At 43.9% G+C, this 27369-nt stretch overlaps 2 protein-coding genes across 2 annotated transcripts; one reads left to right on the top strand and one right to left on the bottom strand.

The window, feature by feature from the left end:
• The first annotated feature begins 1116 nt into the window (after positions 1–1116).
• Positions 1117–19438, top strand: hs3st1l2 (heparan sulfate (glucosamine) 3-O-sulfotransferase 1-like 2). The gene is made up of 3 exons (XM_029510801.1): positions 1117–1380; positions 17167–17567; positions 18732–19438. Exons 2-3 carry the CDS (start codon positions 17310–17312, stop codon positions 19395–19397), a joined length of 924 nt encoding a protein of 307 aa, XP_029366661.1. The 5' UTR covers positions 1117–1380; positions 17167–17309; the 3' UTR covers positions 19398–19438.
• A 4515-nt stretch (positions 19439–23953) lies between these two features.
• On the bottom strand, positions 23954–26941 carry h2az2a (H2A.Z variant histone 2a). Its single transcript, XM_029509810.1, has 5 exons — positions 26743–26941; positions 25610–25687; positions 25367–25480; positions 25123–25252; positions 23954–24952 (listed from the first exon to the last, which is right to left on the bottom strand). Exons 1-5 carry the CDS (start codon positions 26743–26745, stop codon positions 24891–24893), a joined length of 387 nt encoding a protein of 128 aa, XP_029365670.1. The 5' UTR covers positions 26746–26941; the 3' UTR covers positions 23954–24890.
• Positions 26942–27369: the final 428 nt, after the last annotated feature.

Below are 27369 nucleotides of genomic sequence, written 5' to 3'. Positions count from 1 at the left end.
CCAAATACTCCTCATACTGATGCTCGTCCACAAAAAAACCCAAAAAACAGGCGCCTCTGCTCAGCCTCCTGAGGAGCAGTTTAATGTGGATCAAGAGCAGATTAGCAGGCTAAAGCTAAATTCTGTAATCGCTGCAATGGGCTTAAACAAAACTGAGTAGCGGCGTCCTCAAGGTTAAACTGATTGCTGTCTCGTTCAGTTGCCTGTCAGTGTTCAGTCAGGCGCTCATCTTTTTAGCTCCACCCTCCCCAGTTTTATTCTGAGGTGTTGTGTTGTTGAAAGGGATGGAAAATTTCAACATTTTTTTTTTTTAATTTTTTTTTTTTTTTAGTTATCTATGATGTGGCCCATACACTTTCATTAAGGGAACCAAGCCGACAGTATCTTTGTTTCTAAACATTTGCATATTTTTCACTTATTATTTGGAGACTCTAAACAGACAAAGAGAGAAAGATCAGACCTTGATTCAACATTTTAAGGCAACTCCAACTTTTGCTTCGTGCTAAATAACAAACTGAGCCACAAAAAAGAAGAGCAAAAAAAAGTCCCCGAAATTATTTGAAAAGTGAAAAGTGTCCTTTCTGTTTTCTCACCTGCTGCCCCAATTAAATCTCTCTGAACGTTCAAAGAAACAGGGAAAGTTCAAAAAGATTAAATGCATTTTTACAAATTTGCACAAAAAGCAACAGCTTACAAAGAGAAACCCAGCAGAGACACGGGGTGTTGTTTCCTCGCCTTCGTTCGTGGCGCTTTGTGCCAGCTCTCTGTGACTTATTTATGATTCATCTGAATCTGAGATACGAGAAGGAAAGACAACAAAGGAGGAGGTTCAAATCTGAAAATCAAGCTGGAGGATCAGCTCGAGTTGAAATGCAGCAGGGACGAAGGAGTGGAGATGTTTTACTCCACCGGCGAGCAGACAGAGAGAGACGGGAAACAAACCTGATGGGAGAGAAATTAAAAACACAAGAGGAGGAGGAAGGAGGAGCAGGAGAGGGTGTTTCCCTGAGGCAGAGATGTGTTTGTGTGTGAACAAATCTCTCTCACACACACACACACACATACACACACTCCCTCTCTCGCTCTCTCTCAGTCACTCAGTTGCAACAACACGCTCAGCGAGGTCGGCAGCACAAAGCAGAGCTGCTCTCTTACCAGCTTACACACAGCTCACACACACACACACACACACACATGCCCAGACACTACACACACACACCTCCTCAGCGACGCCCAGGAAGCTGAAGCAAAGCTGACAAGAGGAAGGAAAGAAGGAAGAAAGGAAGGAAGGAAGTGAGAAAGAGAAAGAAGAGCATAAAAGAAGAAGAAGTGCCGGAGGAAGAGGAGGAGAAAGACACATTTTGGGAAAATATCAGCCAGGTAAGAGCCTCTTTATTCATCTTGCCCTTCCTCTCTCCCCCTCTCCTTTATGATGACACTAAAAACACCTCCACGCTGTGAGCGTCACAGCCAATATTTACACATAACGCAGTAAATGCACGTCATGAAACAGAAGCCTAACGTTCCATTCAGGCTGATGGGGGTGGCTGTACCTGCGCAAAGGTCACATGAGCTCTCAGAGTTTATGACCTCTCACTGCTCCGCATTGCAAGTTCATAGCCTGGCGGAGGCTTGTTTTTTTGTTCACTCTCTCTCTGAGGGGTGAACTTTTTTTTTCTTTCTGCCAAGACAGAAAGAAGTTGCATGTATGAAGAAGAGAAATTCAAGAGTGTAAAGATGAGGCGCTTTCCGATAAGATGCTGACCTGGATTCGGAAATTCGAAATCAGAACAAGTTGGTTTGACTTCAAAAAGAAAGGAAAAAAGCTGCTGCTTCAAAACAGACTTTGCCTTCAGATAGCACTGTTTGCTTTATTTTTCAACGGTCAATATTGGTTTCTTTAAACCCTGACCAGCGCTGTTGATGCAGGCGTTGCAGTAAGCGAAACCCTGAAAAACCTCCCAGCCTGAAAACAACCATTTTGAACTAAACTTTGTCAGAACTTCATAATAAACAGATGTCTTGACAATGTCGCTGTCATAAAAAAGGACTTTCAGCACACAGCTTAATGATCCACGTCTTACAGAAGGAAGAGACTCAGAAAAGAGAAATATGTTCTCGCTCTAGCTTGGGAAACTTGTTGCAAAGGTCAAAATCCACATAAGAATTTATTGTGCTCTCCTTGGCATTTTGTTTTGTTTGGTCTCGTCTCTTTTCTGAGATAAAAATAAAAAACAAAACTCTTACAGAGCATTTTATCAGCATGTGTCTCAGCTCTGAACACATTTTGGTGAGTGTGCATCCTGACAGTCAACACCTTCTGCGGAGCGGATGAAGGATTGAAACAGACTTTAAAGAGGTGAAGTAGTCACTCAGAGCAGTTTGGGTGTCTGCTGTGGGTTTTTTTTTCCAGAAAGACAGAGAGCTGTTTTCTGGCCTGTGTGTGTGTGTGTGTTAACCGAGTGAGGCGTGTTTTGTGTACCTGAAAAAAAAAACAAAACAAAAACGTGAGTAATCACTGGTCACATGACCGGTTAATGTTACACCAGCATGTGAGATTAAACAACTGTGTACCTCAGCAACAACGATCATCCGTAATCCATTTGTGTGGATAAGCTTCCAAGGAAATTCTGCTCACTGTCATCAAGTCGTCAGCTCTGTTTGCGTACGCAGAAGTTGACAGTCGCCCTGAACAGTATAAAGTTAAAGTCGTGCGTGCTGCTGAGCAGTCAACAACTTTTGTTGCAGCCAGACCGGTTAAAAATGATGCCACTGTTCTGAAATATGGCAGTAAAAAGGCACCAGAAATAAATAAAATGAAAACTGATATTGTCGCCACCGAGGATTGGTCTAATGAAACGAGGTATGCCTTCGGTAGGTGGCCGTATTGGACGAATGCTTAACGGTGTGATCCTTAAACCAACGATAACAACAAACACCCCCTTTCTCTATGACGTGTTGAGATTTATCACAAAACAGCTGCTCATCCAGCAGACATAGAACAACTCAGGGTTTAATTTGGAGCCTTTCTTTTTCCCCCGAAATGCTCAGTCTGCTTTTGCCTCTGTTTTGGTCTCCACCGCCGTCAGAGCGAAATATACTACTTTAGCTGCTAAATGCTCCATTTCCTTTCACCAGCTAGTGTTTAAGGTCATCTGCTGTTCATCTGTGGCATTAACAGCGTTTTGACAGCAGAGAGAGTGGACCTAAATATCAAGTTTCACCGGAAAACCATTTTTGTCCCAAAGAGGGAACAATTTCCAAACTTTTTCCGGCCAAAAATAAAAAATAAAAATCATTATGAATTCATATAAAGTGCAATGAACTTAAAACCTTAGAAACTACCAGGGATCCCTGCAAACACTTTCTGTTCTGAATGTTTCAAATAATTAAATCCAATGACACCAAATTCAGGAAAGCAGGCCTAAAAAAAAAAAAAGCCTGCTTTGAAATGCATTATTTATCACTGCAAACATAAATTGAGTTGGCAGAGTTATATTACGCTTCAGAAAAGTTAAAGTGTTCCACTAAGACCAAAACAAAACATTATCACAAACTGCCAAAGCAATTAAAACCTGAGGCAGCAAACAGGCAAATCAATTACGAACTGATTAGAACATAAAACACTGTCAATAAAATGCAGACAAGCAAAACAGTGGGAATAAACATTCCCCCTTCAAACCAATTTTATGCTGTTTCTGGGATTTTTTATTTGTTACATTTTGCTCTGAACCGTTGCCTGCGTACCTCCGAACTGAATCGATTTCATTTCCCCTAAAAACTGATTAAGATTACGCACTTTTGGGACGCTCTGCTCTCGGAGCTTCACAGCCACCAAATCCGGGTTCAGACAAAATCCTAATGCTGCAGAGAAGTCGGAGTTGGAACTGTACTCAGATATCTTTTCCGTTCAAAAAAAAAAAAAAAAAGACAAAGAGTCAGTGTGCAGAAGTCTGAGGGAGGAGTGGAGGACGGAAACAGTGACAGTGAAGAATCAGGCAGAAATCGGTGGAAACATGGCCAGACAGTGTGATCCAGAGCACTTTGGATCAAAAGTGGAATGGACTTTTTCTTTTTTATTTTAGAAAAGTAGGACCGTGGGGATGATCTGAGAGCAGCACTGCTAAAGAAACTAAGTCAAATCTAGAGGCACAGGTTTGACGCATGTGTGTGTGTGTGTGTGTGTGTGTCTGTGAGATGCCACCTTAGCAGCAAAGTACATTATGGCTGTTTGGGCACATTAAGGGGCATTAGCTGGAGGAGCAGCCTTGAATAATGCATGGCCTTTATTTATGAGCAAAGTGCATACGTCCTGTGAAGCGCACTGAACCGGACACAGACACACTAACTGAAAAGTCGTCCCTTTTTCAGCTGACAAAAATCAGGAAATTTGGTCACATGCATATGTACGCATTAGTGTGTGAAAAAGCATTACGGCGAGAGTGTGTGTGTGTGCGTGTAATTCATCGTACTTGTGTAACCATCAACATCTGTCAGACGCCTCCCAAACGCAGCTCGGTGGGCTCTGCTTTGTGGTCGGGACGTCTCCCAGTGCAGTCAATGAGCCAATTAGCATCTCACACACACACACACACAGCAGCAACAGACATGCAACTGAAACTTTTAAGAGTCATTTTCACGATCTCGTCTCATCATGGTGCGCTGAATTAAATTCACCAGTTTCATTCCAATCTGCTCTCACAAGAAAAAAAAAAGCCTGCAGGCACAACAGCCGGAGAAACGCCAGGGTTTAATTTTAGCATCTTACAGAAGTTTATCTGTCTGCAATCTAGTTTTCGTGTTTTGCTGAGACATCATCAGCACAGTTTCATAAGATAAGACAGAGATTGTTTTGGCCGCTCAACATCCAAAGTTTGCTGCTGACTTGATAGTGAAGCACTCAGGTCTGCACTCTGAACTTAGTTATCACATGCTGCATTGATCCCTGGTGCGAGTTTTCCTCAGACGGGGGTTTCAGCGTCTGGCTCAAGGGCACGCCAGCACAATGGGACGTCTGTCACCACAGCAAGCTCAAGCTGGAGTTTTCAGGCTGAAGGAAGATCTTCCCACTCACCCTGAATGAGCCCTTCAGATATGGGACGAATGTGACAGAGAGGAGAGGCCCAAACAGGAGCTGTGCGGTGTGCGGTGTGCGGTGTGCGCACAACCTTTCGTGGTGCGTGTCACCTCATGGATTACTGATTCTGATACGTTTCCAAACTGCCAAATAAACTCAGACCGAAGCCCAAAATACCTCTTGAGTCTCGCCCTCTTTGACCACGACAGAGATCAAATGTGGACTTGTAAAGAACTGCAGAGCCCTGATCCAATCTTCCTGACTGATGGCACCGCCTCCGCCCTCCTGCCTCCTGGTGTCCTGCCAATTAAAATCAATCAGCCCAATCACCCATGTATCGACCCTCAGTACAGTAACAAAATCATTTGACTTGAATCCTGGACGGTGTCCAAAATGTAACAAAAAAAAGAAAAGAAAAAAGGATCGAATCAAGGTGACAGAATCCAGAGGGACAGAGCAGAGCGGGAGATTTGCAGCGTGACCTTGGTGGATTTCAGACAGTATGAGGGAGTTTGAGTCATGAGCCGGGTGTGTGAGGTTAGTGATGGCTCTCATTAATTTCCAGGCGCAGAGATGGCCGAAGATGGCTGTGTGTGTCCGTGTGTGTGTCTGTGGTGTGGTGCAGGGTGCAAGGAGGTTGTTTGTGTGGGTTAAGTAGGAAGGGAATAAAGCTATTTAAGAGCCATAAAGTGCTTGGTCAATCAAAACCACCTCCTGCCAGGCGCCTCATGTCCTGGGTGTGTGTGTGTGTGTGTGTGAATATATGCATGTGCATATGTGTGTAAGAATGTGAAAAGAATGTGTTGCACGCACATGTTTCTGTGTGTGCGTTTGAGTATGGGTGGGCTTTTGGATTTGTTTATTGACGTGTGAAAGTGTGCGTGTGTGCCATTCGTGTGTTTGAGTGTGCGAATGTGTGTGAGTGGGCCAGTCAGGAAAGTCAGTGGGACGCTGAGCTCCAAGAGAAAGAGAGAAAGAAAGGAAACGCCACAAGCAGAGCTCCCTAAAAAATAACAACAGAGCAGATGCAGTGATTACACTATGATTTGTCCGACAACACACACAGAGTGTTTATTTGTGTGAATACGTGTGCGTGCGTCGACAGTCGGGTTGGTAGGCGTCTCTGTCGTCTTTGTCCTCCCTGCTCCCTGTTGGTATGACACAAATGTTTCTGTCTTTACGCACACACACACACACACACACACACACCTATTGAGAACTCTATGTAATAAAAACCCACAAAAACAGCAGAAATGGAGGAAACGCTATCGTTCATCTCCTGAATTTAAATTTCTGCGTTGTGAATGTTTGCACTGCGCTGATCGATGAGGAATGTTCTCTGGATTTGTTTGAGTTTCGTCTATTTGCGTGTACAGTAAAGAATGTAAAGGACACTTTGGCACTGAAACCGATAAGAGAAAAAGACATCAGGACACGGCTGCCTTATCCTTCTGTGTGGAGCCGACCTATTGGACCGGGCCATCACGGTTGGTGTTGTCAGTCAGTTTGATTCGGTTTGGAAACAAAAGGAGGATTTTACGGATTCCCAGAAACTCTTCTTGAAAGCAGTCCTGTGTGTCGTTGACTCCTCCTTCCATCCATCCAGTTTTACCCTCCTTCTTCTCTCCCACCGGCAATAAAACACGACTACGCTTTGTGGAAAATTGGTTACACATACGAAGTGTAGGCTTTATCTCCGACTGGTGCGGCTTTAATAATCCCAACAGCTGCTGCTTACCGGGATCTCTGTCTATCTCTGACTTTCGGGCCCAGCATTCGAGACCCCACTCGGGCTAATCATCCCTTTCGGACAGCTAAGTCACCAGCAGCCAGTTTGGCTTATTACAGTCACTGTAGGGCACCGTTTGGCTTTACTACCACACCAACTGTGGCATCATCTGGATCCTCCTCCTCCCTCCCTCCGTCCCCCTGATTCTCTCTCTGTCGCTCTTTCTCTTTTTCCATCCCTCCCAATCTCCTCGTGTTAATAATCCTCGGCCCCCTGGGGTTCACTGCCCAGGTGAGAGGGAGGTAAACAGTCGTTGCCATGGTAAGCTGCCAGCGGGAGCCCAAACACACCTGATGATGCAGGTACATTATGTCTTCCTCTCTCTTCATCTGTTCTTTTTTTTTTCCCTTTCCTGATCACAACAGTTCGGGGAGGAATCCATGACATCATCTGTGATGTCCGGCGTAGGTCGTTTGCCTTTGGCCTCAGCGGGGGGTCTGGGTTTTTCTTTCGTTTCGTTTTCGGTTTGGTGGCAGTGAGTAACCCCAGAAAAACTCCAGTCCAGGATCCAGATAATATTTAGGCTCACTGGCCCGTGATGATATTGACCAGACACAACTTTCCCGCCCCCATCTGTCGGCTTGCCCTCGTTTCAGACTCCCATATGTACACAAGCGTGATACTCGCACGTACAACAAACGAGGCTGAATTCACCAGAAAAAACACGCTGATGGTGTCTGTTGCCCCAGAAATGCTGACCTGGCCAACGTGCCATTAGGGGCACGCCCAAATCCTCCCATTCCTCATCCTCCGAACACACACACACACAGATAGAGCTATCCTACACCCCTCGAGTGTGCCTCTTTGCCTCAGTGACAGTTGGGTTAAATCCACTTCGATGGGTCAGGCTGCCCTCACTGTCAGGCCAAGCTGTCGGGGGCTTCAGTCACTGTGAGAGAGATCACATATGTCTGCCAGTGTGTGTGTGTGTGTGTGTGTGTGTGTGTGTGAGAGAGAGAGAGCTTGCAATCAAAGATGTGAACAGGAGTATGAGTAAAGCAGAACGCCTGCAGTGGATGAAATAATGTGATACCTCAAAGTTATCACCCAGAAAATCTGACAGAATTCACTTCCACCGCTTTCCATTTGTTTTTTATTTCCTTTATGTTTGTCCCAATATACCTCAAACGCTTTATTACTCAATAAAATATCTTTCGGTGGAGGGCTGAGGGGTTAGGGAATTAAACAGTTAACATCTTAGCCTGTAACTCACAATGTAATAGGCATAAGTAGAAGAGAAATACTCTGGCTCCTACTGGAATGGATGTTCTTATTTATTTATTCACTCATTAGTCCTCCTGCAGGTTTCCTCTAATCCAAATTTATTCATATCATTAAAAAAAAGGTCTTGTTTTTTTTTAAAGCATCATATTGTTTCACTATAATTCGATGCCATATTCTTTGGTTGCCAACATGAACTTCGACAACAGCTGAACACATTGTGTGAATGCTCCCGTGTGAGTCAGGCCCCCGGGTGAATGTGGGGAATGATTGAATTTTGCCTTTATGCAGCAAGAATTCATTAAAACGGACACAACTCACTGGTCACAGATGTAACTCCGTAATAAACGAAGTTTTCATTTTAAAATGAGAACAATCTCCATCCAGGCAGCGTCTTCGCTCCGCAGCAACACACCTGGACACACACACCTGAACACACACACACAGATCGTCCGCTCTTCAGTTGTAGAAAGACAACTGGGTTAGGAACTCATTGCTCGTTTCTCCGTTCGCAGTCAGGACTGATGAGAGCCAATCAGGGAGCTAGCATGGCGTTTTTCAAATCTGTGGAAACTCTGGAGCAGTTTGGACTGGGGATCGAGATCGACGCAGACAGAAAAAGCCAAACTGGCAGGAAAAGGCGTCACGACAACACTCTGTCTCACCTTTTTAAATTTAAATGCCATGTGTAGGACTCTGTGCCAGATGGGCCATCTAAACACAAACACACAGACACACACACGCCTGCCAGCAGCGATGTCAAGACATTTAAACCAAAAGCTCTTTTAATTAACAAAATGTACACGCACGTCCACAATATGGCTCTGCCAAAAATGGCTTCCTTTTTTTATGCCCGCACGCGCCCATGCAAAAGATTCCTTTCACAAATAATCAAAAATAACCATCCCCAGTTCCTTCTTCACACACACGCTCAGACATGCACATACACGTTCACTGTTAATGCCCCAAACACAGTAAACACACACCGTAGAGGGGCAGGAGCAGGCGTTGTGGTGTTCGATATGGCTGACCCAGATCTTGGAACATGCACGGCTGAAGATGCAGCGGGGGGAGAGGGGGAGGTTATCTGGGTGTTATGCATGTGTGAGTGAATAAGATGATGAGGGGGTTGAGAGGCTGGTGAGTGTGGGGGCCACTGGGCTGCTCAGGGAGTCCTTTTTTTTTATATATATATTTCAGGAAAAAGTCTAATTCAAAAAGCAGCAGGGGGCTGATGGGTAAAAGATGGACAGACCTCAGTAAAGGTCAGAGTGAGCTGGAAAGAAACAAAGAGGCCAAAAAATAAAATGACAAAAGCAGAGTGGGGGCGTCCGCCTCACCTGTGTTGCTGAGAGACTAAAAGGACGCGTGAATGCTTTTGTTTTAACATTTCATTATGCTGCTAATTCTCTCAGTTCATAGAAAAGAAATGAATGCAGAATGCGGTTCTGCGCTCACAACAAATGATCGTTGTTGAGATGATGATTTATTTATTTACATTTGTTCGTTGTCTGACATTATAAGCCGTCGTGTGCCTCTGCTCATCCAGAGATACGTGGATATAGTTCAGCGTTTTTTTGCTCTGAAGTCTCACTTCTTGGCTTTTTGGCATCGCCAGCTAGTGAAATACCTGTAAAAAAAACCACACAGTTGGGAGTCAGCCTGGACCCCTCTGTGGCTCAGTTCAGCTCATTTGAAAACTAAAACTAGCTTCTAACCTGATCTGTTGAATTTAACCGACTGTTACTTCAGGACTGAGTGGCTTGGCCAGCTGTCACAGCTTCGGATTTCCTTCTTGGGTATTTTGTAATCTTTGCATCTTTACTGCTTCAATATAATTGCGATTTGCACTTAAACATAATGCGAAGTGCCTGAGTCTGTGTTTTCCCTTTAGCACGCCTTCATTTTCATAACAATAACCAAATATTAATATGGTGCGATAGAGCGTGCTTTGTTTTTATAATAAATGCTGATTGTTTTTTTTTTTTTAAATACCATCAGATCTCTTTGTTTCCTTTTTGTCTGTCAAGAAAGATGGCACAATTAGCTGTATTTTCCTCCAATACAGCCTGTGGCTGCCACCTACGCTTTAATTATGACCCGCAGCCACGATGACGGCGTTTCTCGGAGATGAACTATTACCTAATTTTAGTCCAAATGATGCTCTTTTTCTCCCTAACCAAGTTGTTATTGTTACACGAACCTTAACAGCAGTTCTGTAAGACCAAACGACGAGCATCCAGAGGTCAGCAGCGTAAATATTACCTGTCGTTTCAGGAACGAGTATTTTATATTGTGCAGAAGTAAATCAGCTTTGGCAACACAGACAAACTTGTGGGAGAGAGATGAAGGGAGAGGAAGAGGCTCTTGTCTAGCTCTGCCTGGATCGGCCTGTTTTTTCTTCTTAACTCTCAATCTCTGAGGAAAAGATCAAATGTCCCTCTGTGCAGCCTTTCCTCAGACTCAGTACCTGCCGCCTCCGGCTCCTCGTTCAAATGGACAGAGTGCCCGGAGGAGGCAAAACTCCTGGACTGTTTTCGGTCCTTCATTCACGTCTCGCGTTTCTTTCATCTTGTCTGTGAAATCTATGAACTGGCAGCAGATAGGACGCTTTGTTGGGCTTGAGGGCTTTTCTGAGGAGGCTAAAGGAAGCTGGGTGAACTCCAAATATCGTCCAACATCACAAACCACCATTCTCAATGTTCATTGTCGGCCATCTTTTCCATGCAATAACTGGGGGAACGCAATGAGAGCACCCACGGCCGACCCGATTTGGAAGCATGACCGATTCCCGTCTTTCTCAGATGGCTTCATCAATTTTGATTACAGACCCCCCTCCGAGCGCTGGACATGTCCTCTCCAGGCGGGTAATGGGCACAAGATGGGAAATGGGACCAGCCTCATTACATTTCCTTTGTTATTCTGAAACGCAATCATCTCTGTGGGCATGACGTGATCGGGAGCTGAGCATAAGAAGGTGCATGTAGACAGACAGAAAACCGCACCAAAAAAAGAAAAACTGCGATTCTGGAAAGACAAATGGCTACGGAAATGAAGGTGGGATCCAGCAAAATAAAAAAAAAGGGGGGGGGGGGGGGGGGGGGAGTCCGGAGTGTGAAAGAGAGACGGATGAGGAGGGAGGGAGGGCTGGATGAAGACAAAATAAAGGGAGGAGGACAGACAGAGTTTTATCTGACTCTCACAGCCATGGTGATATGACAGGCTTGGCAATCCGAAGCGTTTCACCAATGCCACCCCCAACCAGGAACACCCCCCCCCCCCCTGCAGAGCACACACACACAAACACACACACACAAATACACACACACACACACACACACACACACACACACACAGGCAAACTATACCTCAGCCCGATCCTGCCTCCCTGCCGCCCGTCTCCTCCCTCCCTGCCACCCTGCATCTTTCTGTACAGGATAATCCTTCCCCCACCGCCCCCCAACCCCCACAACCCCCCACCCAAATACCACCGCTCAGTAAAAAGATATTTCCAAGGGCCTGGATCGCACGCTGCGTACTCACACAAAAGGCACTGCACACATGCAGATGAGACAACGCACACACACACACAAAACTTTTAAGATGTGGGGACTCTCCCAAAATGCACATGACAGCATCTGCCTTTCACAGATAATTACACTCCCCCCTCCCCCCCCTTGCCCCCTTTTCCTTCTTTCCATCTCTATCTTCCCCGGCCTGGTGAGATACTTGTGTTCGTCAATATGGAGAATTCACGCATCATTGACAGTCCTGGCGTCGTCGTTGTTTTTGTTGTTGTTGTTTGTTCTCCCATCCATGCTAGCTAATGTGAATCATGAGAAGGGATGAGTGGCGAAGACAAGGACTCGCAATGACTCATATGAGCCTCATTGAGCAGAGCCAAGAGGCAAACTCAGAGCTCTTGCAGCGCCGATAAAAAGGGCCGTCCAGCCCATTAAGTGGTGCAAATTAAGTCGGCCATTTGGTTCAGACTTTGTGTCTTATATACCAACAAGGCCGAGCCTGAAGGATCATGAAATCGTTACTCGTCATTTAGTGCAGATATTTTCACCCAGCAAACTTTTTAGAGCATCGTCTCATTTAAAACGAGACAGTGAAGCAGCTGTAAACAGAATAATGTAAATCACAGACAGACGGAAGTTTTTGCTTTAAAAATGAATTTTTCTTAATTTAATTCTTAATTCTTCTTAATTTAATTTCCTTTTACCTTTTCATGTATATTTCAAGAAAAATTGTATGAAGGGATTATGAATTGTATATAAATATAAACAGTATTTAGGACTGACATGAGAAATAAGAGTTTTAGTATCAAAATATCTGAGAAAATGGTGCAGCTAAGTAGAGTCGTTCTTGAGTTCTTTCTAAACCAACCCCAGTTTTTCTAATTCCTCAAGAATCATAAGTTTACTGACTCAAAAATATATTTCAGGTGCACTTGTGTTTTATTTATGAGCCGCTAAGAGGCTGCTCTGGGGCAGGCCCATTAGCATGGTGCTGGGGTTTGTTAGCAGATCCTAAACAGCTGCAGATCGAGAGAAGAAAGAGGCTGAGGAAACAGAACAAAGGTGAGGGTTAAGGGGACAAGGGAAGGTGAGGAGGGAGAGGAGGGTCATGATGTGAGGTGGAAGCGAAGAGGCTTGACAGCAGGTAAGTATTCCCACTGACGGAGGAGTCACAAGGGACTCAGGCAACCACGTAACACAAAGCATGTATCTCACACACACACACATCAGCCTCACGGCGACCAAAGGTTTTCCTCTTTGGCTCAGTTGCCCACATACACAGTCTGCGGGCTGATTGGCATCCACCCACGGTTCGCCTCTCCACGTCAAATTAATGAGCGTCTGCGTTGTGACTGTGGCTGTTTGCAGCCGGCGGCTAATGTGAGTTCACATGCTGGACAAGTGGCGTCGGCTGCGTTTCGCTGGAAACATTTCCATCGCATGTTCGTGTGACCGAGGCCGACATAAATCATGCGACCTCAGCCAAAGTATGGGTTTGTAGTGAGGAAATAATGGAGCAGGGGAAAGGCGGTGGGTGGCTGCCGGTATGAGAATCGTAATGTCTCTGAGACGGAGGAGGGAGAGCTGCGCTGACGTTTGATTCATTGGAGGCTAAATGAGGTTTATGCTGCAGTTTGTAGTCTTATCATATGTTGAACAAAAACAGTGATGGTACACACCAAGAATAAACCAGAATTACTTCCTTGTGGCTTTATGGCTCAATCAATCCGTTAAATTGCAGGAGATTAAAATCTCCCCTTCTGGAGTGGCAGCGTCATAAAATGTGGGATATAAAATGTTTTGCTGTTGTTGTATCCTGATAAAAATTCTAATTAAGGTTAGTTTGTGTCATAATTAGTGTCTGAATTCTCTTGTTAGAGCGAAAATATATTTTCTGACGTCAACTCGACCTCGACCTTTGACCTTTGACTGCTAAATTCTAATCAGTTCGTCCTTGTCTCCAAGTGAATGTCTGTGCTAAATCTGAACATATTCCCTGAAGGTGCTACTGCGATTCACCTTCATGAAGCCAAAACCTTTGCTTTAGTGAGGTCACTGTGAAGCTGACCTTTAACCTTTGAGAACAAAATTTAACCAGTTCATCCTTGACCCCTTGAAGAAGCTCCGTCAAGGCACAGACACATCAAAAATTATTTTCAAATGCGTCAAAACAAATCATTTCATTTTGAAATCCTCAGCTGCAGCGCGTGCTTCACCTTAGCCTCCCTGTGAGTCTGAGGCAGCCGACCGTGGAGATCCCCAGGTCAAAGGTCAGCTTTGCTCAACTTTGACCTCCACAGTCTCACCGCTGGCGGTCTCACTTTGGAGCTTTCACTGAAACAGGAAATGCATGTTTGACTTTGTCAGCGAATCAGGAAGAGACAGAGCGTCTTCAGTCTGAAGGATCAGTTGACATCAGCGCTTCATTCAGCTCTTTTCATAACAGCACAGAGGAAACACTATCAGAGCAGACCAGAAGGACAAGCTCTAATTTACCGGCAGCGCCCATGAAATGGATTTTAATGTCTGCATTAACTCTAAACGACACAAAGACATTTTACTACCGTCTGAAGAGAAGCACCGTAATGTGGAAATGACTTGTTTTTATACACGTGGCTCTAAAATGATGCAGTTCTTTTTTCCCAAAGCGAACGCTCGCTCACCACAACACCTCCACGAACAAAGGGGCGACGGTTGCACCATCGATGACGACAACATCACCAAGCCAGGGGAGAGCACAGAAGGTCGGGGCTGCAGAGACGCTCCCTGAAGGAACAATTAGCGCTCTGCTACAGGAACATCAGCAGACAGGGTTCCTCCTCTGAACCAGAACATTGTTACACTAATTAATAAGTCAGTCGCATCAGGGCGGCTTGGGCACGATCGCAACAACAGGAAAAGAGATGGGACCAACAGAAAAACAAGAGGAGTTTACATTGTTAACAAGTGTGTGTTGTGTTAGTTTTACAAAAATTCCCGCTGTGATAAAGAAATGGAGGACCGAAATAAACAGCATTTTACCGAAGAGCCAGAGATTTTGTCAAAGGGAAGAACTAAAACACCAACACATCAACCTCAGAGGCGGATTTCACTTCGGCCCTAATGTGACACATAAACCAAAGCAACACAAAAGAAAAGCAAAAACTTTTCTCAGCTGTTGCTCTGCTCTGTATTCATGAGAGCGTGTTAACAAATGAAACCAAATATAAACTAACTGATTGCGGCTCCTGTCCTCAATGGATTTTCTGTTGAGAGATTTTTCCACTCGACTGCATTCGCTAACAGTCTGAACAAAATAAGAATAAAGTGGAACTCTTACCTGGACCGGAGCAACGGGCCTCACCTGTGTCTGAAGCACACAGAGCCAAAGTAGCGACACTAACGTCGGCTTTATTCCACCTGGGGCCGGCACAATTTGGGTTAGGTATTGTTGTATGTGATGAGTTAATGCAAACCGAGTAAGAGTTTGTGCCCCAACGGATAAAAAAAATAAAAAAATAAATGCAAATTTCAACACTTGAAGTTGTCTGACTGAACATTCTTATTCATCAGAGAATTCAGCCACTCCGATACACAGACAGGGGAGAACAAAAGGAGGGCAGATTTTAATGACACTTCAATAATCAAACATGAAATGTTCTGTTGATGGGAATAAAATAAAAAAAAAAAAAAAACGAACGGCTTGAGCTCAGTCCATAAACGTGTTTTCACTGTTTTCTTCTCGGTTTGTCTGCAGCAACAGCCGCATGAAAAACAGCTCACGTCTAAAGAAACATATTTATTTGAAGGGTTTTTGGGTTTTGGGGTTTTTTTTGTATTCTTTTCAGAAAATGTGCTCAATGTACAGAAAGTATATGAAGTTTTTAAAGATATATGCAAAAATAAATAAAAAGGAAACAAAAGGACAAATGATAAATAAAAGCAAGGATTGTTCAACTTCATAAAAGAAAAACTGAAAAAAACATAATAATCTATCACATTGTAGTTTACAGTCTGAACACTCATCGTCTCTGAAAACTGGCGGTGACTTTTGTTACGGTGCATTCATATATATGAACTTAAACAAATGAAACCAATCTTTTGTCTTCCCCCACTTATCCATTTCCAGCTCACATGGGCCGCTCACAGGGCCAACAACCACTCAGACCTACAGACAATTTAGAGTCAATGTAAACATGAATGAGAGGAATCCCACACAGGCACGGAGAGGCCCCAGGCCGGGAACCAAACCCACAACCTTCTCATCGCGGGGCAACAGCACCAACCACTACGCCGCCATACGGCGGGGTAGTCTGTCAGTCTGTCAGTCTGTCCCCATGTGTTTGTGGCCTCTCAGAGAAAAATCACACATGTGCAGAGATGATGATGATCCTGTGTGGCCGCTCGCAGATGTTGCTTTCTCTTGCAGCAGACGAGACGATATTTGTTGCCCTGCTGATATAAAAGCGTTTCCAAAGAAAGATCAGATGGCTCCTTGAACGCATGTGTCAAAATGAGTTTTCTTACTGAAACATCTCCGACTGAACTCAGAGGGGTGTTGGAGACCGTAAAACTCATAACAGCATTAATTCTCAATGCGTCCTCTGTCTGTCTGCTTCAGATGCAGATTCATACTTTAATATATTCTGGCCGTAATCACATCACGGTCTGATATTGTGGGCTGAAACCCAAAACTGCTTGGGCAGGGACTTTGTAAAAATGGCATGTTAGCATGCAGAAAGATCTCACACACATGGAATCATCAAACAGCAGAGCGAGCATGTTTGTACGGAGCAACTGCTGAGCGAGATGAGAAGAAATGCTCAGCCTCTGAGTGTTTGCCAGCTCGGCTTCCCCCTCTAACGGGAAGCGTTTCATATATTTGTCGTTTTCTCGGAGAGCGTTTGACGGCGTCATCTGTGTATGATTGCGTCCCATTGAGACACACAGTTTCCCGTCACTTTCAAAATCGCACATCTTCCAGACATCTGTAAGCGTGTCTTAATCGTTCGCCTACAGAAATGCATACATGCACTGAAAATTTCAGCACACGAGCAAGTAAATTCGATTTGCATACAATATTTGATATCATAATCTATAAATCATCGTCCGTTTTTATCCCATCCCTCAGTTTTCTTCTGCTTATTTTTCTGTTATTATTGTGTCAGTAGTTTTTGTCTTGTTTTTCATTTTCTTGTGTTGTATTAAGATCTGTTTGTTTTGTTTTATCCATTTCCAATTGGATCCTGTCGAACATTGGGTTTAAAAAAGCCTTTGTTTGGGTTTTTCATAATGTGGAGATTGACTAACAAGGATTCATGAAATAACTTCAGGATTCATTTTGTTCATTGGAGATTTTTATGATTTGACTCTGTAGCTTCTTTACTTCAGGATTTAGAGTCTCCATTTAAGTTTAAACAAACAAAAAAATATATATTAAAGGTCTCACTTCAGTTCTTTTTTTAAGGTGTTAAACCGCAAAAGGTTTCTCTCGGCTTTGCAGAGATAGAGCAGAAAGAGCCAGAGTGAGAGAGTGAAAGAGGGAAATAACCTTTATTCTTTCTGTTGGCTCACAGGTTGTCTGAGTGAAGAGCCCCCCCCCCTCCCTCCGGAGGCTCCCTGCTGACTGATAACAAGCACAACTCAGTGCAAACCTGGGAGCTCCATGAGTGCGTGCACATAGCCTTCAGTCCACGTCTGTGTGTGTGTGTGTGGCACCATGCTGTGGACGGTGCTACTAGCGCTGCTGGTGCTTCTGCTGCTGCAGACTCAGCTGTCTGTGTGCTTAAGGGAATTACGCGCAGGGGGCTCCAGCCCTCCCACCTTCTCCTCTTCGTCGTCGCCTTCCTCCTCCTCCTACAACGCCACCCAGCAGCGGCTGCCCGGGGCCATCATCATCGGCGTGCGGAAAGGTGGAACCAGGGCCCTGCTGGAGATGCTCAACCTGCATCCAGATGTGGAGGTTGCGAAGGCGGAGGTAAAACATCATCAGGGAAGTCACTGAAGTGCTGCAGCTGCACTCGAGTATATTCGGCATCAATACATTCATTTGGCAGCTGTCAGATTCAGATTCAATATTTCAAAGATAGAAATATTAATATTAGTATTGAAGCATATTGATTGAGATGACTCTGATGAGGGTTAGGGTTAGACACTGTCTGTCTGGTTAACTCATCATGTTCACAGTCAGCTTTGGCCTCTACGGCTGATTTCCTTCTTCAATAAAACAGTTGGCAGGATCCATTTTCATTCAATTCAACTCGTTTATTTTTCTTCAGGCTCAAAGTAACTAATGTTCATGACTGAGGGCCATTTAGAGTGAACATTTGTTTCGGCACAAAGATTTCTCTTCAACGAAGTCACTGCTCCACACACACACACACACACACACACACACACCTCACCTCTTTTCCCATGTTGTGCTTAGCTGAGAATTTTCTTGGAATTTCTAAATTCCAAGAAAAGCAGCTCAGCTCAGAACTGAGCCTCGTTACGGAGCTGTAAAGTTAAACCGTGTTAGTGACTGAAGTTGAGTTGAATATATAATCATTACTGACCTGCGGACCTGGAATTATTAATGAAACACAAATAAATGGTGGAAACCAGATTTCAGCGCTATAATAGCTGATGAGTCTGCTTAACTGGAATAGTTATTCAGGGTACTGATGAACTGTAGTTGCCCCTCTCTTTCCCATTTGAGCCCGACTGTCGAGCTCAAATGGCAGAGAGAAGAGAGAGAAGACTAGTTAACTCTGTAATATTAAATCTCCATCAAAGCAAAGAGGCAGAGACAAAAGCAAAGCAAAGTGAACGTATATCCAGTGTGTCACCGACTTACAGTACGTGGATATGAATGATGACAGGCCCGTCCCAGAGAAGTTGCACAGAGACAAATCTTAATCAGAGTGGTTTGAGGTGAAGACTGCCAAGTCGTCAAAGTCGGGAACAGTTTAGATTGTTCTGGACGTGATGAGGTCAGAATCAAAGTTCAACGGGGCAAATGGAAAAAAAAAGAAAAAACCTCTTTCAGTACTAATTAGGAAAAGTTTTTGAAACGGCTGCATTTAGAAGTGATATAAAAATGGAGGGAGAGTGTTCTTCATCTTCACTGATACTGATCTGCATTCTGTCCTTCTCTCAGGTGCACTACTTCAATGTAGAGGAGCACTACCGCCGAGGCCTGGCCTGGTACCGAGCCCAGATGCCCTTCACCCTTCCTGGTCAGCTGACAGTGGAGAAGACTCCGGGCTACTTCGCAGCTCCTCAGGTTCCTGCACATGTCTGGGACATGAATCCCGCCGTACGCCTGTTGCTGATCGTCCGGGACCCGGCTGAAAGGCTAGTTTCTGACTACACCCAGGTCCTCCACAACCGCCTGACCCGCCACAAGCCCTACCAAACGCTAGAGGACCTCCTGCTGCGCAAAGGCCGCATCGACCCTGGATACAAGGCGCTGCAGAGGAGCCTGTACCACCAGCATTTGGCCCGCTGGCTGGAGGTCTTCCCTCTGGAGCAGATCCACGTGGTGGACGGTGATGCACTCATTAGAGATCCCTTCCCTGAGCTGAGAAAGGCGGAGAGGTTTCTGGACCTGCCGCCGAGGATCAGCCCCGACAACTTCTACTACAACACCACCAAGGGCTTCTACTGCCTCCTGTCCGCCGGACACGACAAGTGCCTGGACGAGTCCAAAGGCCGGCCGCACGCGCCCCTCAGCAGCCAGGCCTTCAAGAAGCTCTGCCGGTACTTCAGGAAGCCAAATAAGTTGTTCTTCGAAATGGTGGGGAGGTCGTTTTCCTGGTGCTGATTGGCGGCGAACAGCTGGGAGGTGCCAACACATTCAGGGACTGGTTGGGGGGGGGGGGGGGGGGGGGAACTGCTGTTTGTGTGTTGTGTAGGTAGATGAGTGGAAAGATTTGAGTTGTGTTAGTCAGAAATATCCCGTGTTGTTGATACCTACTCAGGTATAACTGTGGCCAACAGGAGTGGCTCGTGAGCGCGTGATGATATCTGGAGAATCATCAGTGATCTTGACGACGTGGCCAAGAAGACTTTTTACCGTGACCATGCAGGTGCCTCCGTGGACAAACTGGCTTGACGAAGCTACGACAACTGTGCCATACACAAGTGTGACGATGAAAACACAGCTGAATGCTTGTTAGTGCTCATTTGTGGGGTGTTAAAAGATGATGTGCAGACTTTCAAGTGATAGAAAGTAGAAATAGAGAAGATGACTGAACTGATTTGTTGCACTAAGAACTCTAAATGCGTTAAAAAAAAAAAAAAAAGACTTTCAGTGGAAAAGATTTCAAACAGAAACAAACAGCTTGGTTTGAGTTTTCCTCTTTGTGTGTTAGTACAAATGCTTTAGTTGTGTTCCTTATTTTTATTTCAAGAAGCTGAATGGTAGATTTTCAGTGAAAATTCTCTTTAGCTCTTTTGAAAGTAGCCACAATGAAACTTGTTTTTGCTTTCCTTTTACCTTCACGGCCAAAGTAGCACTAGTTTGTGTTGTTCTTTTTTGTTAGTTTTTTGTTTTTTTGGAAAGATGTTCTAATAAATGTGTTCAGTCCTAAAGTCTCCTGCCTGAGCCCACTTATGAGGTTTAAAGGGTTTAAAAACATCAAACATAAAGACACAGAGATAAAGAGCCACTGACAGGTCGCTCTGAAAGCTCCTCTCTTTCGATGTGCGTGAAGATGTTCTCTGTCAGCATCTATCGAAAATGTTCTTTACATCAAGGATCAAAGCAAACCTGCATTTCTTTTCATCGTGAAGTTAAACCTGTCAAGGAATTACCATCAGTTTCACCATCGCTCCACAACAAATCACACCTGTAGTTCACCTGAAGGGCTTTACGCAGTTGACTCCTGACTCCATTCAAAGCCAGAATGGATTTTCTCAACGTTGTTCACTTCATTTGGAGACTGACATGTCGTGACACCGTTAAAAGGTGAAATAGCGGGTGGGCTCATTTGACAGAACCCAGACGTCGCTTCAGTCCTGTGTGAGACTCTGCTGCAGAGTAACTCCTCATCCATTAGACGGCATTTAAGGTAAAACACAGATGAATCAGAACACTTGTTGAAACTTTTAAAACAACCTCAACCAATAATTCAGTAATCTTGAATTTTGTTCAAGAATCAGAAGCTCAACACAACATCAAAAAGACATTTTGTTTTAATGACCAACAGTCAAAAGCCCCAAATATTGTGTTTACCATGATAAAACAGAGAAGAGCAGCTAAGTCTTACTGGAAAGTTTTGGCTTTTTTTTTTTTTCATTCAAAAAGACCTTAAAGGGATAATCGAATTAAATCAGTTCTGCTATAAATCTAAAATGATTAAAGGGATTACCACTCTCCAGAAACACTTTACTGTATAATTAGATCCAGTCCTCATTATTTTGTGCTGCGTGCCTTTGACCTGCACTGGAGTGAAATTATACTGGAGTTCAGGGGATGCAAAGAATACAACTGAATGAGCAGAAAAACGATCAGGCCAAACTGGTTTTGCCGATGATGTTTTCATTTTGCAGAGCTGGTGAGATGAACAGGTTGTACATCACTACAAATAAAACTTTTTTTCCCTATTTTTATTGTAAAATATCAAGTAGTGCAGCTGTAAAGATTTTTATTTAACCAAATGCTAATGCTAATGATTGCTGCTGCAACAAATTCTAATTTAGACTTCTCATGTTAAGGAATCAATTTTGCCTGGAGACTTTTTTTTTTCTGTTTTCGTCGCTGTAATCCAACTGCACCGGGCTTTCTTGTTCTTTTTTTTTTTTTTCTGTTTCACCATTTCTTCCGTCGCCTCATTTCAACTCAGGTGATCCGTTGTGGCCGTTGTTAAGCGTTTACCATGGCGAGTGCTTTCAGATGCTCACTGGAAGAAAGCAGCTAAACAAAGATTTCTTCTGACCTTGAAGGCTGTCACAGTTTTGGTGTGCTGTGTTTTCCGGCTTCTCTCTGTTCGCCGCAGAGGAGAATGAGAGATGAAGGTTGACCCGTAGCTGTCACCTTCCCGCCGTCCTCAGGAGGAAACAGAGAGCTGTAAGAATAAACAAATGATTCTCGCTCTTTGAAGATGTGAGGCGGCGACGTCTTTCATGTGCTCCTGCTGAGGCCCTCGCTCGTGTGGACAACACATCTGGTGTCACGTTTGATCAGTGAGATCTGGCTCTCGTGTGCAGGGCGCTCTGAGTTTGCATCCGTTTCGTAACCAACACAGGATGGTAAACGCTGTGAAACATCATACCTGCTGATCTCGGTAACGTCTGTGTGAGGCGCCGGACTGGCTGGAAGTTGGGAGTGGTGTTTCTAAATCAACGCACGACGAGATAACGAAGCAGCAGCCTCCTGAATGTTCCTTCCACGTCCATTTGTGGCTGATGAGAGGACAAAATGCACATATTAAATCAGCGTGAGTCAGTTCTCAGGCGTTATCACTGAGATAAAAGTTCAGCTGCTCACCTGAGGTTCAGTGCTGCAGTGACCTCTGCTCTTGCTCAGGTCAGTCCTTCCACGCCAACCGTTTTATCGCTTCATTGCACCCTTGAGTCAGACATGATGGAAAGTGGCTGTAAATATTTCTTTGAATAAAGCACTTTTTCTCTCTCAGAGCTGTTTCCTGCAGTGTCTTCTCTCACGTCCTTGGTAGCTCAGATCATTTATTATAGAGATGATTTTCTGATACTTAAACCACTGAGAACGGCAAAGGAAATAATCAGATGAGCACGAAGTTGGGGTGTCGTTGGCCTGCGAGTTATAAAAGCATACTGTAGTTATTTAGGCCATTTTAAATGAGCGCGACGTTTCATTACCTTCAGATAAAGCCGGGCCAGCTCTTCCTCTGTGTCCAGTCCTAACGCCGAACTAAGCTAAGCTGTGTGTTTCATACACACACGAGAGAGACAGCAGTCCAACCTAAAGCTTCCGAATCACACCGAGGCCCTCAGCCCGGCTGTTGTCTAACGTCGTGCTGCTCAAACAGAAAATTGAGCTCCTGTCTGGATGAACCACCAAAAAACGGGAACATCGGGTCACCCCCGGTCCTGGTTTTCCTCAACTCACAATAAATATGACATATTATCTTCATATGTGTTTTTTACAGCCAGCAGTGAGCCATGTGTTTCCCGACAGAGCAGTAAAATCCAACAGCGGCTGTATGAGGCCTGTTGTATAATATGAAATTATATTATTATAACTTAAAGTCATTTAACTTTAAGTCACACAGTGACGTCAGTTGTACCTTGATGACTGTGGTTGAGGTGACCTGAAGCACCGTTGGAGTCAAATTCAGACCATCACAATGAACTTGTGTGGTTTGTGTGAGTGTACATTTGCATTAGTGAGCACAACTCAGTATAAAGCAATACATTTTAAATGACACAGCTGATGACAAATTAATATAGATATATATATTCTGTTTGTTTGTTTCATCAAGGTTTGAACTTGATAGCAGTCTGGTATGTATCAGTGTGTGTGTGTGTGTTTTGTGAGTAGTCCGTTAAGAAAACAATGTGTAGGATTCAGTGGCATCTAGTGGTAGTTTCAGACCCTAACCAACCAAACTAACCTCCTCCTCTTGGCATGGCATGTTTCATTACCTTCAGACATTCTGCTTAATTAAGCAGAATGTAAAGGTTTTTCCTTTTTGCAGATCAGCAAAGTTTGAACGTGTTCATAATAAAGGAATTGTGTCATTTCAGTAAATTGCATTGCAATATTACAAGATACTCTATTCCCTTCTATATAATGCCCATTCTCTTGTCTCCACTTTCAGAAAACCAAATCAACTGCCTGGCTGTGTTATAAAAACTCATATTCCCTGAGTGGAAGGGTTTTTGTTAAAGTTAAAAACTCTTCTCATTGTTTGAGGCACATTTATCATACACATCTTTTTAGTTCAACAAAGATTATGTTGTACAAATAGTACATGCCATGATTTATTTCCACAAGTTCAGTTTGTATTTATTTTTGAGGGAACATGTTATTTTAAATGTCAGTGGCTCCACCTGTTGGAAAGCTGTGTATTTGCATGGTTGAAACTGATGTATGTAAATACTTTCCTGGATGGAATAATAGAACTCACAACTGCACTAAAATGTTAACTTCATAAGTCATACGCGTCCTCTGCTGACTTGAACTTTAACTATCTAATAAATTATATAAAAAACAAACTGAAAGCCATATTGCAGTTTCTTCCATGTATTGTTGGGACAGTCATAGCACTTTACATATAAAACTTACAAAAATTCATAACTGCAAAAATAATTTCAAGTAGTGGTTTAAAACCAAGCAATGGGCAACATGCAAATGGTATTTATTCATAGATAAAATATGTAAAAGTCATTTCCCTGAACACAGCTTTTTTATTATCATGTCATTATTTTTATATATATATATAAAAAGGTTCTAATTTTTTTTTTTTTTTCTTTTTTTAAACTTGAAAAACATTATGGACTTCCAGGTCAGGACATTTCGATAATAGAGTTAAACACATGAAGCACCGCTGTGGCTCAGATCCGCCAGATTTAAAATCTTGGGACTCATCCTTTCCACATTTCAGGATACCAACTAAATCCAGTCATGAAATGAGGCTGACATCTGCAGGACACTTGCCCCATAGTGACACAAAAACTGCTAGACCAGCATCAGCTGATCTGCACAGCCAAGAGTCACATGCAAGTTTACAACACAAAACACTGTATCAGACACTCGTAATTACGTTTTTCTCCATTGTTTTTCATTGTGATGTAAAAAAAAAAAAAAAAAAGAAAAGAAAAGAAAAAAGAAACTTCCACTTTTAATACATCACTCTTGTGCGGCTCAAAAGAGTACAGTAATTCAAAAGGAAAATAAGCACCATTTCACATTTAGCTGTTACCTAATTTTATGCTAAAAAAAACAAACAAAACTGACCTTAATTTTTTTTTTATTATAGTAAATATTGTAACTTCAAGAAAATAACCACAAAACAAGTTGTTTTTTTATATAAAAAATGGTTTAACAATTTTTGTCAGTATAAAACATTACAGAATCCCAGGCCAATCAAACAAATTCACTGCCACCATTTGAAAAAAATCATCAACTCCCCAGTCAGACTTTCTACAATAACATACAAAGGGTTGGTTGTCGTTAAGGGTTTTTCTGTACTTTCTTCTAGTTATGGGAAAATATAACACAAAGCCTAACAATCACTCTTCGTTTGCTATAATATTAATAATAAAAAAGAACAAATGTGAACTCCTGGTCCGATCAAAGCCCAAGCCCAAAAACTTATGGTAAACATGGCATCTATGCAGTCTTCTGCTGGCCTTTCTTCCCAATGAGGGATTTGTGGATATGGGGAATAACACCTGGGGGGAAAAAAAAAAAAAAAAAGTATAAATAACTGAAGTGCTTCACTCCACTGTAGCTGTGAACTGCACTTCACAAAACAATGGCCATGCAATGAGAACAAACCAGCTGGCCGAGATATGGGATGAAAATAAACTGCATTTATGTATTAACAAAACTCTCAGCTCACCTCCTCCAGCAATTGTTGCCTTGATAAGGGAGTCCAACTCCTCATCACCACGGATGGCCAGCTGCAAGTGACGGGGAGTAATACGCTTCACCTTCAAGTCTTTGGAGGCGTTGCCCGCCAACTCTAGTACCTGCCAACAAACATCACAATGAAGACGCACTGTTGCACACAATAATATCTTACAGAGACAAAGCACTTCAATATGCGTCCTCCACTGCCACCATTAATCACACACAGGGCTTACTTCAGCGGTGAGGTACTCGAGGATAGCAGCACTGTATACAGCTGCTGTGGCTCCTACACGGCCATGGCTGGTCGTGCGAGTCTTCAAGTGCCTGTGGATACGACCCACTGGGAACTAACAGGAAACAGACACAGAACGAAAGTTTAAGAAAAGACAAGGCAGAAAGCTCTCAGGCAGCCTGACTTGACACACAACACATGCAGCAAAGCCACCAACTGCCATGCCGAGGATCCACAGACTCACCTGCAGCCCAGCCCTCTGAGAGCGAGACACTGCTTTCGCCTTGGCTTTGCCACTGTCTTTTCCTGCCTTGCCACCAGCCTGTTGGAGAGAAAGAATCAACAGGAAAACCACTGAGAGTGAAATCAGATACGTTAACAGGAGCAAACCTTAGGCACAGATGTGTGACGTTGAGATTAAAAATAAATAAATAAATAAATAAATAAACAAACAAAAGGTTAGCACTCAAAAATCAGCGGGACAAGGAGACTAACAGACGAGCTGGTGAGATTTCAACAAATCAGAAAGTCAGGATTTAAGCCAACGAGTTAGCGGCTCAACGGACAACGTTACAGACGCCCGGTTCAACCGATGTGCTTTCCCGCCAATCACAAAACACAACAAACCACTGGCGGCAACAGCAACCGGTGGACGGCAACAGCTGGCACACAATCAGGCAATAAACCAAGTAAACAAAAGCTAAACAACGCGCCATCCGGACAAAAACACGAAGCTGTCAGCGGACTGCCGCCTCCGTCTCCGCGGCGCTTTAAGGTGGTCAGCCTTTAAGTTTTCATTCACAGATTTCAACCGGGTTAAAAAAAACCAAAACAAACAAACAACAAAACTTCTCATTCACGGAGACTCCGGTATTCACAGAAATCAAACACCAGCTTTCATTCGGTTTTCTCCATAACCGGACAAAACTGTAAGAGTTTAAGTTTACTGAGCAGCCGTTAAGCCAGGGAAATAGCTAAAGTTAGCATGCTAATGGTTGCTAATCCCCGCTTCACAGACTGCACTGGATAAAACAACTCTTGCCAATGGCTTAAAGTTGTTTTTTTTACTTCTAATGAAGGTCTGGCTCTTTTGTGAGTCAAAACATATCCAGAAAAAAAAACACTTAAAAGAAAAATACCGTATTTTCTTTAATGGGGAGAGCAACAAATAGTCGGGACTTCTCGCGCTAACATTGATGCTAACATGTTAGCTGACAGTTAGCGCTTTGGCGAGCTTTTTGAACCAAACAGCTTCTGGTCGAATTTCCTCAGTTCAAATTCAAAGCAGCACTTTCTACAGTTGCGCAATAACTGCAGGAGAAAAAACGCACCGACATCCCCGAAAAATGCACGTAACATCAGCCGAAGCGCACGTACCATTTTTCCCGTGTGGTTATTTGATTGAAGTGAAGTGAGTAGATAGCAAACAATTTCGGCTCCCGAAAGCGGAGAAACAATAAACCCTTTCGCAAATCTTCTGCATGCTACCCCTCGTGGGAGTCCGAAGGGCCAATCGGAGCGCTCGTTGTTGCTTCGAATCTCATCTTTGGCCAATCGCAGAGCCGCTTGCAAGAGCTGTCGCCCATCCCCCACCCGGAGCGTTTGTGCCTGCCTTTGCGCACGAAACCAACAAGTAGGCGGGACTGTGTGTGTGTGTGTGTGTGTGTGCGTGCTTGTGCACGTGCACGTGCAGCGTCCTTCCAGGGGCATCCATCCCCAAAAATGAGCTAAATGCACAATCAGTGGGCCGCTTTTCTAATTCCCTCCTTCGTTTCAGCACATTAAACACTCCTCCCGAACGGAGCTGGCTTTCAGCGGGACATCCGCTGTGCCTGAATCGAAGTGAAGCACTAGATTCGGACAAAGGCCGAGTCTTCCGGAGCAGGAGCGGCACCGGGAGCCGTTACCGACTGTAAATACTGCACTAATGTCATCCAGGGGGCGGCTACCTTTTTTTTTTTTTTTTTTTTTTTTTTGACCGACAGGGGCCGTCGGCGAATGAGA

Source organism: Echeneis naucrates, chromosome 9 (genome assembly GCF_900963305.1).
Source record: "Echeneis naucrates chromosome 9, fEcheNa1.1, whole genome shotgun sequence".
NCBI lineage: Eukaryota > Metazoa > Chordata > Actinopteri > Carangiformes > Echeneidae > Echeneis > Echeneis naucrates.
Note: the sequence above shows the minus strand (reverse complement) of the source record. Positions and strands in the feature narration are given on the sequence as shown.